General features: G+C 44.9%; 1 protein-coding gene across 1 annotated transcript in view; it reads left to right on the forward strand.

The window, feature by feature from the left end:
- Positions 1 to 17,476, forward strand: part of AATF (apoptosis antagonizing transcription factor) — a 120,643-nt gene that overhangs the window by 8,884 nt on the left and 94,283 nt on the right. The window contains exons 3-4 of the mRNA XM_087717125.1: positions 10,974 to 11,381; positions 13,103 to 13,240. Coding sequence (XP_087573251.1) covers positions 10,974 to 11,381; positions 13,103 to 13,240 — 546 coding nt within the window. The remainder of the gene's footprint in view (positions 1 to 10,973; positions 11,382 to 13,102; positions 13,241 to 17,476) is intronic.

Genomic DNA, 17,476 nt, shown 5'->3' on the forward strand with positions numbered 1-17,476 from the left:
GGAATGACACAATGGTTCAGCTCATGTTTTAAAATTTGCTTTCCCAGGAAGAATGATGTACAGGTAATAACAATAGCAATAGCACTTAAGACTTATATATACCTCCAAAGTGCTTTACAGCCCTGTCTAAGCAGTTTACAGCCTCTTCCCCCCCAACAATTTTACCCACCTCGGAAGGATGGGAGGCTGAGTCAAACTTGAGCCGGATGAGATTCGAACTGCCAAATTTCAGGCAGCCGGCAGGCAGCAGAAGTAGCCCGCAGTACTGCACTCTAACCACTGTGCCACTGCGGCTCATCCTCGACTTGCGACCCAATGGATCCCAAAGTTTCTGTTGCTTAAAGCTAGAGATTTGTTAAGAGAGTTTTGCCCCATTTGGGGGTCTTTTTTGACACATTCGTTAAGCGAGTCACCACAGTTGTTAAATTAATAACATGGTTGTTAAGTGAACCCAGCTTCCCCACTGAGTTCAGCAATAGCACTTAGACTTCTATACCACTTCACAGTGCTTTTACAGCCCTCTCTAAGCGGTTTACAGAGTCAGCTATATTGCCCCCAACAATCTGGTTCCTCACTTTACCGACCTCGGAAGGATGGAAGTCTGAGTCAACCTTGAGCCAGTGAGGCTCGAACTGCCCGAAAATTGAGCGCATGACCTTGGGACAGTGCAACCGTCGTTAATATGAATCGGTTGGCAAGCGTCTGCATTTTGATCACGTGACAATGGGGATGATGCAATGGTTGTAAGTGTGAAAAACAGTCGCAAGTCACTTTTTTCAGTGCCTTTGTAACTTTGAATGGTCTCTAAACAAACTGTTGTAAGTCGAGGACTACCTGTCGCAAGCTATCCATACATAAACGGCCTGGGTAGACCTGCCAGCAAGAGGAGTTTGGACTGCAATTTTTTTTGCTCTTGAGACCTAGAGAGATGAATGCCAACGTGAGCAAATGACCAGTGGCATTGTTGGCTGGCATCTCCTGGGATTAAATTTATTCTCTCCCCTTCTGTCACCTTTTGGGGATCTGCCAGAGAAAAATGCACGTTTGGCAGCCCTTGACCTCTGGATGCCATATGTTGGGGGAGGGGTGTCATATAGGGAGCAGGAGGTGTACCCCATTTATGCCCAAGTGGCTGGTATCTGGCATCAATTCTTTCAGAGCTGAAGTTTCTTCAGGACTGTTAATGAACCGTGGGCAGCGTGAAATGATAGCTGGTTATATCCCGTCAGACTGCTCCACGAGTTTAAAGCAGGGGTGCCAAATTCAAGGCCCGGCGGCTGGATACGGCCCGGGGGGTGCTTAGATCTGGCCCACAGGGTCTCCCAGCGAAGGACTAGTTTGAGTTTGAGTTTTATTTCATTTGTATGCCGCCCTTTTCCCTAAAGGGACACAGGGCGGCTCACAACTCAAAAAGGGAAGGGGGGATACAAACAGTTTAACAAGAACACAAAGCTATACATAGTTAAAAAGCACAACAATCATACCATTCGAGATAGGGGCAACGGTTCTTTAGCCCCAGGCCTGTCGGAACAGCCAGGTTTTAAGGGCTTTGCGGAAGGCCTGGAGGGTGGTGAGGGTTCGAATCTCCACGGGGAGTTCGTTCCAGAGGGTCGGAGCAGCCACCGAGAAGGCTCTCCTCCGGGTAGTCGCCAGTCGACACTGGCCGGCGGATGGAATTCGGAGGAGGCCTAGTCTGTGGGATCTAATTGGTCTAGTGGAGGTAATTGGCAGTAGGCGGTCTCTCAAGTCTAGCCTGTGGTGCCTCTACAAGTGAAAATGGAGCTTGGAAGGGCCATGGGCGACCTTCCCGAGCTCTGCTTTCGCTGGCAGAGGGTTGCAGGAGGCTGTCGCAGTCAAAAACGGAGCTCGGGAGCCTGTTTTTGTTGGCAAAGGGCTTGGGCTGCCACAGCCCCCCCCCCCCCCCCCGACACGAGTAACGTTGAGCTGGCAACGCCCAGCCCAGCCATACCCACGCTGACCCCCTGAGGTCAAACACAATCCTGATGCGGCCCTCAGTGAAATCGAGTTTGACACCCCTGGCTTAAAGTGAGGGAGGGAAGGGTCTTCGGGGCCTTCATTAGAATTCTCTCTTTAAATATTCTGGTTTAAAACAGTGTTTATCTTCCCAGGCTCTTTAATTTGAAAAATGTCTTCTCCTGCCGCCCGCCTCTCCTTGCTGCCTCGTTTTATTAATGGCGTGACTTTTATGATATATTTGAGTTATTCCTCCGATGTCGTAATATCTGTTGCATAACGGATGGTATGCAAACACTTTAAATAATAAAAGGATAACAGAGGCCCGTTTCTTATTGACATAAATTGACCATGTTATGATGTGGAGCACTAGCAGAGAGCATTCTCTCCCATGGCCCCGTTCTTTGATCAGTCACACCATACCGGCAGCCTGGAATACAAAATACATAAGTTCCCCATTCTTTTCAGAGTATAGATTTTATCGTGACTGGTGCCCTGCCAGACGTTTCAAGATAAAGGTTCCCCTCGCACATATGTGCTAGTCGTTCCTGACTCTAGAGGGCGGTGCTCATCTCCGTTTCAAAGCCGAAGAGCCAGAGCTGCCCAAAGACATCTCCGTGGTCATGTGGCTGGCATGACTCAACGCCGAAAGCACACGGAACGCTGTTCCCTTCCCACCAAAGGTGGTTCCTATTTGTCTACTTGCATTTTTTACATGCTTCCGAACTGCTAGGTTGGCAGAAGCTGGGACAAGCAACGGGAGCTCACTCTGTTATGTGCTGCTAGGGATTTGAACCACCAGACTGCCAACCTTTCTGATAGACAAGCTCAGCGTCTTAGCCACTGAGCCTCCACGTCCCTGCCAGACGTTTGCACATTAAAAATCAAAATTTAAATCTGTAGAGTCTATGCAGGTAGTCCTCAACTTAAAAACAGTATATTTAGTGACCATTCAAAGTTACAACTGCATTGAATAAAAAGTGACTTACGACCATTTTTCACCCTTGTGACCCTTGCAGCATCCCCATGGCCACGAGATTTACATTCGGATGTTTGACAACTGCTTCGTATTTATAGCAATAGCAGTAGACTTATATACCGCTTCATAGGGCTTTCAGCCCTCTCTAAGCGGTTTACAGAGAGTCAGCATATTGCCCCCAACAATCCGGGTCCTCATTTTACCCACCTCGGAAGGATGGAAGGCTGAGTCAACCCTGAGCCGGTGAGATTTGAACCGCTGAACTGCTGATCTAGCAGTAGCCTGCAGTGCTGCATTTAACCACTGCGCCACCTTGGCTCTTAATTTATGACGGTTGCAGTGTCCCAGGGTTACGTGATCACCTTTTCTAGCTTTCTGGCAAGCAAAGTCAACGGAGAAGCCAGGTTCACCCAACAACTGTGTTACTCACTTACCAACTGCTAGTGATTCACTTAACAAGCAAAATGGGACAAAACTCACTTAACAAATTTGTCACTTAGCGGCATAAATTTTGGGCTCAATTGTGGTCGTAGGCCGAGAACTACCCTCATAGATTTTCCTTATAAATTCCAAGTAGTCCTCAGGTTACAACTGTAATGGAGCCTGCCCTTTGTCGTCTTCAGTCGTGACGGTCCTAAAGGGGATCACCCATGTGACCAACCTGATTTTATATCCTTTGTGTGTGTGTGTGTGGTAGTCGTTAAGGGAATGTGGTAGTTAAGAAGTGAACCAACGGTTGGCCATGGGTTGATTTTGTTAAAAAGCAGAAATAAATGCCAGTTTTTGGTAAACCCGTTGTAAAATGCCGTCACATGACTGCAGGACTCTACAAACTGGCATAATGTGGGCTGGTTGATGGGGTTGAGGACCCAGAATGTTGGGGGCAATATGGTGACTCTAAACCATTAGAGAGGGCTGTAAAAGCACTATGAAGAGTCAATGCCGGCTGCGACTCCCCGGGGGAGGGCCTTCTCTGTTGCTGCGCCGGCCCTGCGGAACGATCTACCTGCAGAGATCCGGACCCTTACTACTCTCCCGGCCTTCCGTAAAGCCAGCAAGACCTGGCTGTTCCGGCAGGCCTGGGGCTGTTGATTGATATCCAGCCCCGCTTAGATGGAATGGGTGACATGAATTTTAATACTGTATTTTTATTTTATTTTTATCTCCATTTTTTAAAATTAAATGTTTCTTGTCTGTTGTGAGCCGCCCAGAGTCCCTATGGGAGTGGTCGGCATACAAATTCTAATAAACTTGAAACTTGAACTAAGTGGTATGCTATTGCTATTGATGAGTACTACAGTACTTCACAGGACCAGGAAATAGTTCTTTTTGGAACCTTGGAACTGGATTGTAAGAACTCCCAGGGAAGTCCACTGCCATTTGAAGTAGCTGCTAAGTGACCGGCTATAAGTCAAGGACTTAGTTTGCTGGTCCTTCTTTTCAGCCCAGTCCTTGGGTATTTTAATTGCCACAATGGTATCGGCACTTTGATATAATTTGGAAGAACCAAACTCCTAGCAGAAGAACCTAGCTATTTACCGAAGATCAGTACATTCTTGGCGCAATAGTTCAGTTGGTTAAGATGCTGACATCCTGAGTTTGAGACCCTAATGCCACACAATGGCATGAGCTCCTGTCCTCGCCTGCAAGATCTGGCCAATCTAGCAGTTTGAAAGCATAAAAGTGCGAGTAGATAAATAGGTACCACTTCGGTGAGAAAGTTACAGCGTTCTGTGCGCCTTTGGCTTTGTTGTGGCCCGCCAGCAGAGCTAGTGGCAGACTCAGACAGTGAGGCGGTTGGGGAGGAACATGGGCCAGTCCTGGAGTCTGGGCGAGGCTGTGATGAGGGCTCTGTGTTGGAGGAAGAGACGGGGCCATGGCCATCCGACAGTTATCAGCTGCCTTCTGAGTCGGAGATCAGTGGGGCAGAAGAATAGCTGGAGCCTGTTCCTGATGTGCGCATGCGCAGAGGTGCTAGGAGAAGGGAACAGTTGAGGAACAAGGGCCAACTCGGGAGTCAGGCCACAGGTGGATGTGAATGACCCCTCCCATAGGCAATAAAGAGGAGTGAAAGGGGAGTGGAGTTTGCAGTATAAGACGCACCAAGGTTTTGAAGTGGCAAATTTTTAAAACAAGTTTTTGCACTCTGCAGACCTCCCAAAAATGGCCCATTTTTTGTGAAAAAGGGACCCGTTTTTCTTCAACAAAAGGGCATGAATAGCCTTTAGGAGGCTTGTAGAGTGTTCCTGGAGGGTGGGGGGCAAAAACAAGGAAAAAAACAACCCATTTTTTTCAAAAACAGGACCGTTTGTTTCCAAAAAAGGGCCTATAGGAGACTTATAGCATGCTTCTGGCAGCTGGGGGGGGGGGCAAAATTGAGCAAAAAAAGGTCTGTTTTTCATCTATTTCTGCCCTCGCGAACCCCCAAGAGCACTCTTGAAAGCCTCCTAAAGGCTATGCAGGGCCATTTTGGTGAAGGGGGCGGGGTTTCGGGTGGCAAAAAATAATAATGCTGTATTCAGGGTATAAGACGCACCCAGATTTTCAGCCTCTTTTTTTGAGGGGAAAAAGGTGTGTCTTATACTCCGAAAAATACGACAGTTTGTTTAATTAGTGTGAAGATTTGTTTGTGACTCTCAGAGACTCCTTGCCAAGTATTTCCGTTTGGAAGATATCGGCCTGGCAGCTCTCCAAGGCTGATAAGGTCTGTGGTTGTAAATTCAGCCTTGAAAGACTGTTTGCTGGGGCTTTGCTGGATGTGAACGAGAGGAATTCACATTAGCTTAATCAAAAGGGGGTTTGTCAGAACTAGGAGTCTGCTTCGTGGTTTTGTGAAGCCTTGGTCAGAACAGGCATATAGCCATGCTGTGTTTGGACAATGCTGGCTCCCTTGACTAAGAAAAGGAGGTGAGCGATGTTCCAGCTGCTCAGCAGAGTGTCACACAGGTGCTGTATGTGCCATGCGCGGAAACGCCAAAGACTTAAAAAGGTTCCACCACAAAACCGTGGTCGACTAAAGCGCGCTTGACGAAACCGCGTACCTGACGTCATCACAGCGTGACGAAAAAAGCACGCTGTGAGCTGTAAAGCTAAAATTAACGCGTAAACCTAAACCTAACCCCCGAAACCTAACCCTAACCCTAAACCTAACCCTAAACCTAACGCTAACCCTTAACCTAACCCTAAACCTAACCCTAACGCTTAACCTAACCCTAACCCTTAACCTAACCCTAAACCTAACCCTTACCTTAACGTGAATCGGCTTGCTTTAAAAGCGCTTTTTAAAGCGCCCTTTTTTCTCCGCGGTCGTATTTGTCGCGCTGCTGATGACGTCAGGTACGCGCTTTAATCGGGCGCGCTTTAGTGGACCGCGGTTTTGTCGTGCCACGCTTAAAAAGACCGATAAGGAGTTCCGGCGGCTGGTGGGCCCTCCGGAGCACCGTAACGGAATAGTATCCAGTGCTCCGGGCAGGCTCCGGTACGCCTGTACTGGGACGTACTGCCTAAACCCACCACTGATACATACAAACACACACACACACACACACACACACACACACACACACACACACACACACATGGATCTTGCAGGAACTGTATCTTTCTCATATACAACACCTCCTACCCTCTTTATGAAGACATGGGTAAGGGAATCACTTTGTAATGCTCACCCATTATCTCATTATTCAATGGGAAAGGCTGTCAGCTAATCAATGGCTCTTTTAATCAGTCCGGCTCCTGCGGTGGATAAGCGGGAGTTTGAGATTTTAATCTGCTGGAGACTTTCCAGTGGTCCCTTTGGGCCAAAACCCCTGAGGTTGGTATTCTACGTGCCTCGTAGAGTGGAAAATGTAAGAACTGATGCTTTTGGGACGAGATGTGTGGAATGTACCCTGTTTCCCTGAAAATAAGACCTCCCTGGATAATAAACCCAATCGGGCTTTTGAGCACATCCCCTAAAATGAGACCCCCACCGAAAATATTGCAATACAGCAGCTGCCGTGAGCTGACCACGCTGGCCACCTCCTGTACCTCAAAAATAATAAGACCTCCCTTGAAATAAGGCCAAGTGCTTATTTCGGGGCGGGGGTGTTGTTAAAAGAAAATAAGACCATGTCTTATTTTCACAGAAACACGGTATGTATAATTTCTTTAACTTTAATAGCCCCAAATCTCTAGAGGGTATTGTATGATTAATTAGGTTTATTGAAATTTCCAGGCTTGTCAACATTGTAAGGCAGGGGTGTCAAACTGGATTTCCTCGAGGGCCACACCAGCATTGTAGTTCTCCGTCGAGCCGGGGGGGTGGGGGTGGGGTAGGAGACGGGACGAACGTCTCCTGCAGCACCCTGCCGGCGAAAACGGGGCATGAGGGGGGCCCTCGCGCAGTTTCCCTGCACCCCGACTTGGCCGGCAAAATGCTGCAAGAAGCATCCAGACTGAAAGCAGTGGGCCTCGTGCCCCATTTTGGCTGCCAGAGGCACCACGGGCCGATCCTTTGCTATTTCCAGGCTGGCCCCATTTAAGCACCCTGTCGGACAGATTTGGCCCACGGGCCTTGAGTTTGACACCCCTGTTATAAGGGAAGAAACATCTAGCAGTAGACTTAGCAGTAGACTTATATACCGCTTCATAGGCCTTTCAGGCCTCTCTAAGCGGTTTACAGAGAGTCAGCATATTGCCCCCAACAATCCGGGTCCTCATTTTACCCACCTCGGAAGGATGGAAGGCTGAGTCAACCCTGAGCCCGTGAGATTTGAACCGCTGACCTGCTGATCTAGCAGTAGCCTGCAGTGCTGCATTTAACCACTGCGCCACCTTGGCTCATCATCTACAGTTTTTGAGGTAGGGGTTAGGGCAATTTTAAAAAGAAGGTTAGATATGCAGGTGAGAATCAACTGGTAGATTTCAGCTGGCTGTTGGTATCCTTAGTTGTATATGATCCTGCAGTTGTGGTATAAAATACTCACATGTATTGTGTACAGTAATACAATACAATACAATAGCAGAGTTGGAAGGGACCTTGGAGGTCTTCTAGTTCAACCCCCTGCCTAGGCAGGAAACCCTATACCAGTGATGGCGAACCTTTTTTGGCTCACGTGCCAAACGCGGGGGGAGGGCAGGAGGGTCATGCATGGGTGTACAACACTCATAATGCTATGCGTGCGACCCAGCATGCATACACGCACAACCAGCACTCCCCCCCTCCCCCACTTTTGGCACACCTTTTTCGCCCTCCCTAGGCTTCAGAGGCTTTCTAGGAGCCTGGGGAAGGGCAGAAACAGCCTCCCCACCCCACCTTCAGGAGCTTCTCTGAAAGATGGCCCTATGAGCAAAGTGGAAGTCCATTCCTGAACTTCCGGTTTGCCCGTAGAGCCGTTTTTTTGCGCTCTGTGGGCTTCAAGAAAGCCTCTGGTGGGTGAAAAACACCCTAAAAAAAAAAAGGCTGAAGTCAGCTGGCCAGCGCGCGCATGCGCGCTGGAGCTGACAGGGCAACACCTTGCATGCCCTAACAAATGGCTCTGTGTGCCACCTGTGGCACGCGTGCCATAGGTTTGCCATCGCGGCCCTATTCCGTTCCAGACAAATGGCTATCCAACATCTTAAAGACTTCCAGTGTTGGAGCATTCACATCTTCTGTAGGCAACTTCTGTTCCACTGATTAATTGTTCTAATTGTCAGGAAATTTCTCCTCAGTTCTAAGTTGCTTTTCTCCTTGATTAGTTTCCACCCATTGCTTCTTGTCCTGTCTTCAGGTTCCTTGGAGAATAGCTTGACTCCCTCTTCTTTGTGGCAACCCCTGAGATATTGGAAGACTGCTATCATGTCTCCCCTGGTCGTTCTTTTCATTAAATTGGACATACCCAGTTCCTGCAACCGTTCTTCATATGTTTTAGCCTCCAGTCCCTTAATCATCTTTGTTGCTATTCTCTGCACTCTTTCTAGAGTCTCCACATCTTTTCTACACCGTGGCGACCAAAACTGGATGCAAATATTGCATGTGTGGCCTTACCAAAGCATTATAAAGTGGTATTAACCCTTCACGTGATCTTGATTCTATCCCTCTGTTTATGCAGCCTAGAACTTTTTTGGCTTTTTTGGCAGCTGCTGCACACGGCTGGCTCATATTTAAATGGTTGTCCACTAGGACTCCAAGATCCCACCCACAGTTACTACTGTTGAGCCAGGTACCACCTATTCTGTACCTGTGCATTTCGTTGATATCCTTTTTTTTAAAAAAAATATTTTGTTTATGCAAACATCACATCTTTGCAACACATTACACTTCTTTTACATATCTGTTGTGATTCTTTTATCTGTACATACTATATAACTATAACTATATAACTATAACTATATAACTATAACTATATAACTATAACTATATATGTATGTATGTAGGTATGTATGTGTGTATGTGTGTGTGCATTTTTATACTATTTCATACATCTTTTTTCTTCATTCTATATATAACATTCTATATATTCTATATATAACAACCTTTATTACATTTGACTCATTTTGTATCCATTTCCTATTTTTTATTTGCTACAGTCTATTTCGTATTTCTATCTTTTAATCATTTTCCGGTTTTGCAGTTGTTTTTTAATTTGTTGATCTTTCTTCCTTTCTTGTTTTGCCTTCCTACTCCCCCCCCCCCTTTCCCCTAGCCAATTATACCATAAATCCTATACGGAGTAATATCCAGTCCTTGATTTACAATCTTCTGAAAAGGTGGGGGGGGGGCTAAACCTTTTTCACCAAAAACATATTTCCTTCCTTCCTTCCTGGATTCAGAAACCAGTGCCTTTTTTGTGTTTTTATATAGAGGTAGTCCTTGACTTACAACAGTTCATTTAGTGGCCATTCAAAATTATAACAGCACTGAAAAAGTGTGACAGAACTGTTTTTCGTACTTATGACCATTGCAGAATGGTTACGTGATCAAAATTTGGATGCTTGGCAATATGGTTCATACTTATGATGGTTGCCATGTCCCAGGGTCATGTGATCCGATTTTGCGAACTTCTGCCAAGCAAAGTCAATGGGGGAAGCCAGATTCACTTAACAACCGTGCTACTAACTGAACAACTGCAATAATTCACTTAACAACTTTGGCAAGAAGTGTTTTAAAATGGGCCAAAATTCTCTTAACAAATATCTCACGTAGCAACATAAATTTTGGGCTTAATTGTGGTCGTAAGTCAAGGACTACCTGTACAAGTGTATACTTATTATTTACTTAACACATTAATGTTACAATCGGGGGGGGGGGGGAAACCCTGCTGGCATCACTAGAATCTTTATAAAATCTAATCTCTAATAATTTGAGAGCTGGCTCTTGCAAGAGCTGAGGTGGCGCAGTGGTTAAATGCAACACTGCAGGCTACTTCAGCTCACTGCTAGATCAGCAGTTCGGCTGTTCAAATCTCACCGGCTCAAGGTTGACTCAGCCTTCCATCCTTCCGAGGTGGGTAAAATGAGGACCCAGACTGTGGGGGCGATATGCTGACTCTGTAAACCGCTTAGAGAGGGCTGAAAGCCCTATGAAGCGGTATATAAGTCTAGCTGCTATTGCTATTGCTATTGCATCTCACGTGTAGGTTATTGCCCCTGAAATAAGCAAGAAAAGAATTATAAATATTCTCATTTGTTACTTTCTGGTTTCTTAAAAATCATATTCTTGGTCAAGAATTACCTTGCAGGTTACGAGTAGTTGCAATTATAAGTCCGTCTTTCACCAATCTTTTTTCCCCATGTTTTTGTTTTATTTATGTAACATTCAATTTTCATCAGACAGTGTGTATTCTGGGTACAGTTATGTTTAAATAATCATATTATACATCTTTGTTGTCATAATTCCTCGCCATCCTATTAATAATATAATAACATAACAATATGACAACATTAATACTTAACATTTGATATCATTTTCTTGAACAACTCTCTACAATTTCCTCCAATTATATCTCCTCCTTTCAAACCTTAACCATTAACCATTGTGTTTTCTTATTGGTAGATGAAGAAACATCAGGTGAGGAGACAGGTGAAGGTGATCTTGACAGTGAATCTTTGGCTGAAGATGAGAGTCCAGAAACAGAGGAGGAAGAGGAGGAGGAGGAAGAGGCAGCCAGTGATACCAAAGAAGACAAAAAGCTGAAAAAACCAGCCTTCAGTTTCCAGGCCATTGACGATTTTGAGAAATTTGCCGACGGGATGGATGACCTTGGGAGCGAGGAAGAAGAAGAAGAAGCCAGCTCTGGAGAAGACTACGAAGGTGAAAGTGATTCACAGGAAGGCGTGAAGGAGAGCGAGGAGGAAATGGCAGAGGTCGATAGGGATCCAGAAAGCGGAATCCTCCTGACCCGCTCTCAAGGCGAAGCAGCGGAAGAAGTAGCAAAGGGAAAAGCGGTGAAAAATCAAATCGGTGAGTCGGAGGTTCCCCTTTGTTTCTTAGGTGAGGTCTTCGTGGCTTCCTGGGTCGGGAGTCAAAAGAGACCCCTGGCAGTTCACACACGCTTTCGTCACACGACGGCAAAAAGGTTAGCCATCACTGGTATAGGGTTTCCTGCCTTAGCAGGGGGGTGGACTAGAAGTCCTCCAAGGTTGAGATTGAGATTGAGATTGAAATTTATTTATAGGCCGCCCTTTTCCCTGGGGGGACTCAGGGCGGCTCACAACTCATGGGAAGGGGGGATACAAACAATAACACATAAGAGCATACATAATTAAAAATAGAGCACAACATTCATACCATTCGGGTGGGGGTGAGTTACATTCTTTAACCCCAGGCCTGACGGGATAGCCAGGTTTTGAGGGCTATGCAGAAGGTCTGGAGGGTGGTGAGGGTACGAATCTCCACGGGGAGATCGTTCCAAAGGGTCGGAGCTACTACCGAGAAGGCTCGGTCCCTTCCGACTTGGTTATTCTATTCTATTCTTATCTGATTTTATGACCTTTTGTGCCAGGGTTGTTAAGCAAACACCAGGGTCATTAAGCAAAGCAATGGTTTGCCCGGGGATGGCACTTCTGGCAAAAAAAAACCAGAATTAACTACTGATTATTATTTTTTTGGCAAAACCATTGTAAAACAGAGTCACGTGACTGTGGGATGCTGCAAACAGCTGTGAAGGCAGCCCCGTTGCTGAGCACCTGGTGTGATCACATGACTCGGAGGGGGGGGGGCAACCATTGGAAATTTGGATCCATAACTACCTCCAGGTAGCTCTGTTGTACCTTCAGTCATTAAGTGACCGGTCGTACGTCGAGGACTAAGGGTTTCTGTGAAATATTTATTAAATGGATCACATTTATGACTTGCGATCATTCATTCTGTGACTTTTTGAAGTTACACCAGCACTGAACAAAGAGAAATGTGATAGGTTGTTCACAGTTATGAACATTGCAGGATCCCACGATCAAAATGGGATCCCGTGGAACCTAGCATGTGTGTACGACAGTCATAATATCCTGGGTCACGTGATCACCATTTGTAACCTTCCCCCCGCCGGCTTCTGACAAGCAAAGTCACTGGGGGGGGGGAGCAGCCAGATTCACTTACTGACCACGTGATTCACTTAACAATCTCGCTTAACAACTACGGCAAAAAAAGTGAGATAAAACGTATTTAATAACTCCTTTGTTTAGCAACAGAAATGCTGAGCTCCATTGTGGTTGTAAGTTGAGGACGACCTGCAGCGCTAGGATAGGATGAATACCGTATTCTGTTAAAATTGCTGAGAAGATTTCTGTAGAAGATTTTGCGGCTGCTTTTTCTTTCCCTGCATTTTTAAAAAAAAAAATTACTTCCCTTGTTCTGATATGGCTTCGTTGTTTTAACTGCCCCAGGAGTGGATTTCACCTATAATCATTTTAAATACATGAGGATGGGGTGGGAGATAAATGGAAGAAAGCGAAGCTGTTTGTATTTTTGCTTGGATTGAATAAAAAGGACTACCGTGCTCGGAAAGACAGTTTCTACTTTCCCCTCCAAGGAATTTAGATAAGGCAAGGAAAAAAAATTGAAATTGTGAAACCGTTCTTTGTGAGTCGTCCGCTCTTATTTAAAATTACGTATACAACAAATGAATGACGGCTAATGTTTTGTGTTTCTCTCCCCCTCCACCCCTTCTTTATTTCTCCCAAAAGCCCTGTGGGATCAGCTCCTGGAAAGCCGAATCAAGTTGCAGAAGGCCCTCTTAATAGCCAACCAACTTCCCCAGCCAGATACCTTCCCTGAATTCAAGAAGAAAGGAGGGCAGGAATATTCTAACGTGCTCAAGAACAGTAAGAATCTATCTGTGATTATGTACTGTATTTTTTGGATCATAAGATGCACCGGAGTATAAGACGCCCAAAGATTTTGAAGAGGTAAATTTAAAAAAAAAAGTTTTTGTCCTCCTCTGCAGGCCTCCCAAACCCTCTACACGCCCCATTTTTTGTGAAAAATGGGGCATGCAGAGGGTTTGGAAGGCCTGTACAGTGCTTCTGGGGGTGGGGAGGGCACAAATGAGCAAAAAACGGGGCATGCAGAGAGTTTAGAAAGCCTGCAGAGTGCTCCTGGGAGCTTGGGAGGGCAAGTAAAAAATGGGCCCTTTTTCACTTATTGTTGCACTACCCAGACCGAGGAGGCCTCCTACAGGCCTCCTAAACCCTCTGCGTGTCCATTTTTGCAAAAAATGGGATGCGCAGGGCGGGGTTTCGGGAGGCCAAAAATGCTGTATTCAGTGTATAAGACACACCCAAATTTTCACCCTCTTTTTGAGGAAAAAAGGTGCGTCTTATACTCCAAAAATGTGGTATTTTTATATTATTCATAGCAATAATCAATAATTATTGACAGTATATAGAATTCTTTATTGGCCAAGTGTGATTGGACACACAAGGAATTTGTCTTCGATGCATATCCTCTCAGTGTACATAAAAGAAAAGATAATTCGAACCAATGTTTATTGTTACCGCATATTCGCAAGTTCCTGGTCAGTACACATAGTATTTGTGGGTTCATCTAAATCTGCAGAGGTATTTTCGAAAACATTCTAATCCGTGCAATCAAGGCAAGCCTGTAGCTTTGCCTCCTCAATCCAAGTCCAAGTCCTCACAGATTTAATTGTTGGTTTTGTGGTTTTAAGTCTTTGTCTGTAAACAGGTACAAGGTGAATCATGCAATGCATTATTAATAATGCATTATGAAGTTTCTTACATGGACATTTTGCATACTTAAGAGAGGAAAAAGAAAAACTGGGGGCTCCATTCATCTCAGGGTATTAGAATAGAATAGAACAGAACATGAATAACAGAATTGGAAGGGACCTTGGGGGTCTTCTAGTCCAACCCTCTGCCTAGGCAGGAAACCCTAAACCATTTCAGACAAATGGTTATCCAACATCTTCTTAAAGACTTCCAGTGTTGGGGCATTCACAACTTCTGGAAGCAAGTTGTTCCATTGATTAATTGTTCTAACAGTCACGAAATTTCTCCTTAGTTCTAAGTTGCTTCTCTCCTTGATTTGTTTCTACCCATTGCTTCTTGTCCTACCCTCCGTTTTTTTGGAGAATAGCTTGATTCCTTTTTCTTTGTGGCAACCACGGAGATATTGGAAGACTGCTATCACGTCTCCCCTAGTCCTTCTTTTCATTAAACTAGACATACCCAATTCCAGCAACCGTTTTTTGTATGTTTTAGCCTCCAGTCCCCATATCATCTTTGTTGCTCTTCTCTGAACTCTTTCTAGAGTCTCCACATCTTTTCTACATCGTGGCAACCAATACTGAATGCAGCCTTCCAAGTGTGGCCTTACTAAGGCATTAATACTAAGGTATTAACACTTCATGTGATCTTGATTCTATCCCTCTGTTGATGCAGCCTAGAACTGCGTTGGCTTTTTTGGCAGCTGCTGCACACCGCTGGCTCCTATTTAAATGGTTGTCCACTCAGACTCCAAGATCCCTTTCACAGTTACTACTGTTGAGCAAGGTACCACCTATACTGTACCTGTGCATTTCATTTTTCTTGCCTAAATGTAGAACCTTACTCTTTTCACCATTGAATTTCATTTTGTTAGATAGTGCCCAATGTTCAAGTCTGCCAAGATCCTTCTATGTCTTAAGCTATTCCTGCCAGCTTGGTGTCATCTGCGAATTTGATGAGTTCCCCATCTATCCCCTCGTCCAAGTCATTGATGAAGATGTTGAAGAGTCCTGGGCCTAAAACAGAGCCTTGGGGTACTTCACTGCATACTTCCCTCCATGCTGATGCAGTTCCATTGAGGGCTACACGTTGAGTGCGGTTGGTCAGCCAGTTACGAATCCATCTATTAATTACACAAAATTAAATGCCCATTCCTAGATCTGCTTATTCTACATACAGTCCTCATTTAGTGACTGCTCAAAATTACAACAGCACTGAAAAAAATGCCTTATGACCATTTTCCACACGGATGACTATTGCAACATCTTTACGCTGTGCAACTGGCATGTACTTATGACGGTTCTAGTGTCCTGGGGTCATGTGATCACCTTTTGCAACTTTCTGACAAGCAAAATCAATTGGGAAGCCAGATTCACTTAACAACTTGGTTGCTAACTTAATGACTGTCGAGATTCACTTAACAAATGTGGCATAAAAGGTCATAAAATGGGGCCAGATTCACTTAACAACTCTCATTTAAATTTGGGGCTCAACGGAAGTTGTAAGTTGAGGACTACATGTACTTAAGAGGAAAAAAAAATTAAAACGGGGGGCACTAGCTTTTTTCAATTAATTACACAAAATTAAACATCCGTTCCTCCATCTGTTTATATAATTCAAGGGGTAAAAGAGATTTGAAATGAATGTAGAATCGCTCTTAACTCAACTAGTAAACCTGCTTGACCATCTTTCCAGGTGTTTTTATCATTTTATCATTTTTTAAACTCTGTTTTTAAAACCATGTCTTTAACTCTTGCCTCTTCTGAACCAATTGCCAGCTGAATTTTTTTACTGGGAAAACTGGGAAGTGAAGGAGTCAGTTGTGTGGGGGGGGGGAGTCAAATCTGAGGGAATCATAAGGCCAAACACACAGGTAAGTACAGGTAGTCCTTGACTTACGACTGCTCACTTAGTGGCCATTTAAAGTTGTAACTGACCTGAACGAGGGGACTCATGACATGGATTCGAAGTTCCGACAGTTGGCCCCTTCCTGCAGTCCCTTGATGGGTTTCGCTTAGTGACGACCACAAGAAACCTAACCCTATCTAACCTGTTCTATGACCATCATAAATGTTCAACTGTAACGGGCAGGTTCCATTTATATGTCGAGGACTACTTGAACTCCAAATTAGAGAGGAAAGTTTTGGGTTTTCTGAAAAAAAGTTTTCAGTTGAGGCACTGAAAATGATATTAATTACCTCATGGAAGAATTTGTTCAGGGCAGCTAAGAGTTTTATATAGCAGCAATAGCAGTAGACTTATATACCGCTTCATAGGCCTTTCAGGCCTCTCTAAGCGGTTTACAGAGAGTCAGCATATTGCCCCCAACAATCTGGGTCCTCATTTTACCCACCTCGGAAGGATGGAAGGCTGAGTCAACCCTGAGCCGGTGAGATTTGAACCGCTGACCTGCTGATCTAGCAGTAGCCTGCAGTGCTGCATTTAACCACTGCGCCACCTTGGCTCAGTTTTTTGTGTGACGGATTGTGACGTAATTAAACAATTCATACAGGTCATCTTTGACTTATTACCATTATTGAGCCCCAAACTTCCATTGTTAGTGAGACAGCTGTTAAGTGAGTTTTGCTCCATTTTATGATCTCTCTTCCCACGGTCGTTAAGTGAATCATTGCGGTTGTTAAGTTAGCAACATGGTTGTTAAGTGAATCTGGCTTCCCCATTGACTTTGTTATTTAGCATTCGGGGGTCACGTCCCTGAAATGTTCATTATATGTCAAAACATTCAAATGCAAAGAGCCATTTAAATAAAGGCCCATCTGGGGATTAAGGAAACAAGTTGTCCATTGCTTTTGTAATCTAAACAGCCAGGGGTTAATAAGCAATACAAGCCTAACATTTTTTGGAGTATAAGACGCACTGGAGTATAAGACACACTAAGATTTTGAAGAGGCAAATTTTTAAAAAAAGTTTTTGCACTCTGCAGATCTCCCAAAAACAGCCTGTTTTTCACGAAAATGGGCCTGTTTTTTCTTTCTTTTAAAAAAAGGGCATGAATAACCTTTAGGAGGATTGTAGAGTGCTCCTGGGGAGTGCCCGCCCCCCAAAATGAGGAAAAAAGACCCATTTTTTCACAAAAACAGGCCCATTTTTTGTTTAAAAAGGGGGCATGCATTGCCTTTAGGAGGCTTATAGAGTGCTCCTGGAGGATTGGGGGGGGCAAAATTGAGCAAAAAAACGCCCCGTTTTTCACTCATTTTTGCCCTACCCAGCCCCCAGAAGCACTCTGGAAGCCTCCTAAATAGCAATAGCAGTTAGACTTATATACCGCTTCATAGGGCTTTCAGCCCTCTCTAAGCGGTTTACAGAGTCAGC

Source organism: Thamnophis sirtalis, unplaced genomic scaffold (genome assembly GCF_051295495.1).
Source record: "Thamnophis sirtalis isolate CommonGarterSnake01/CBP01778 unplaced genomic scaffold, rThaSir2_p1.2 scaffold_6, whole genome shotgun sequence".
Lineage (NCBI taxonomy): Eukaryota > Metazoa > Chordata > Lepidosauria > Squamata > Natricidae > Thamnophis > Thamnophis sirtalis.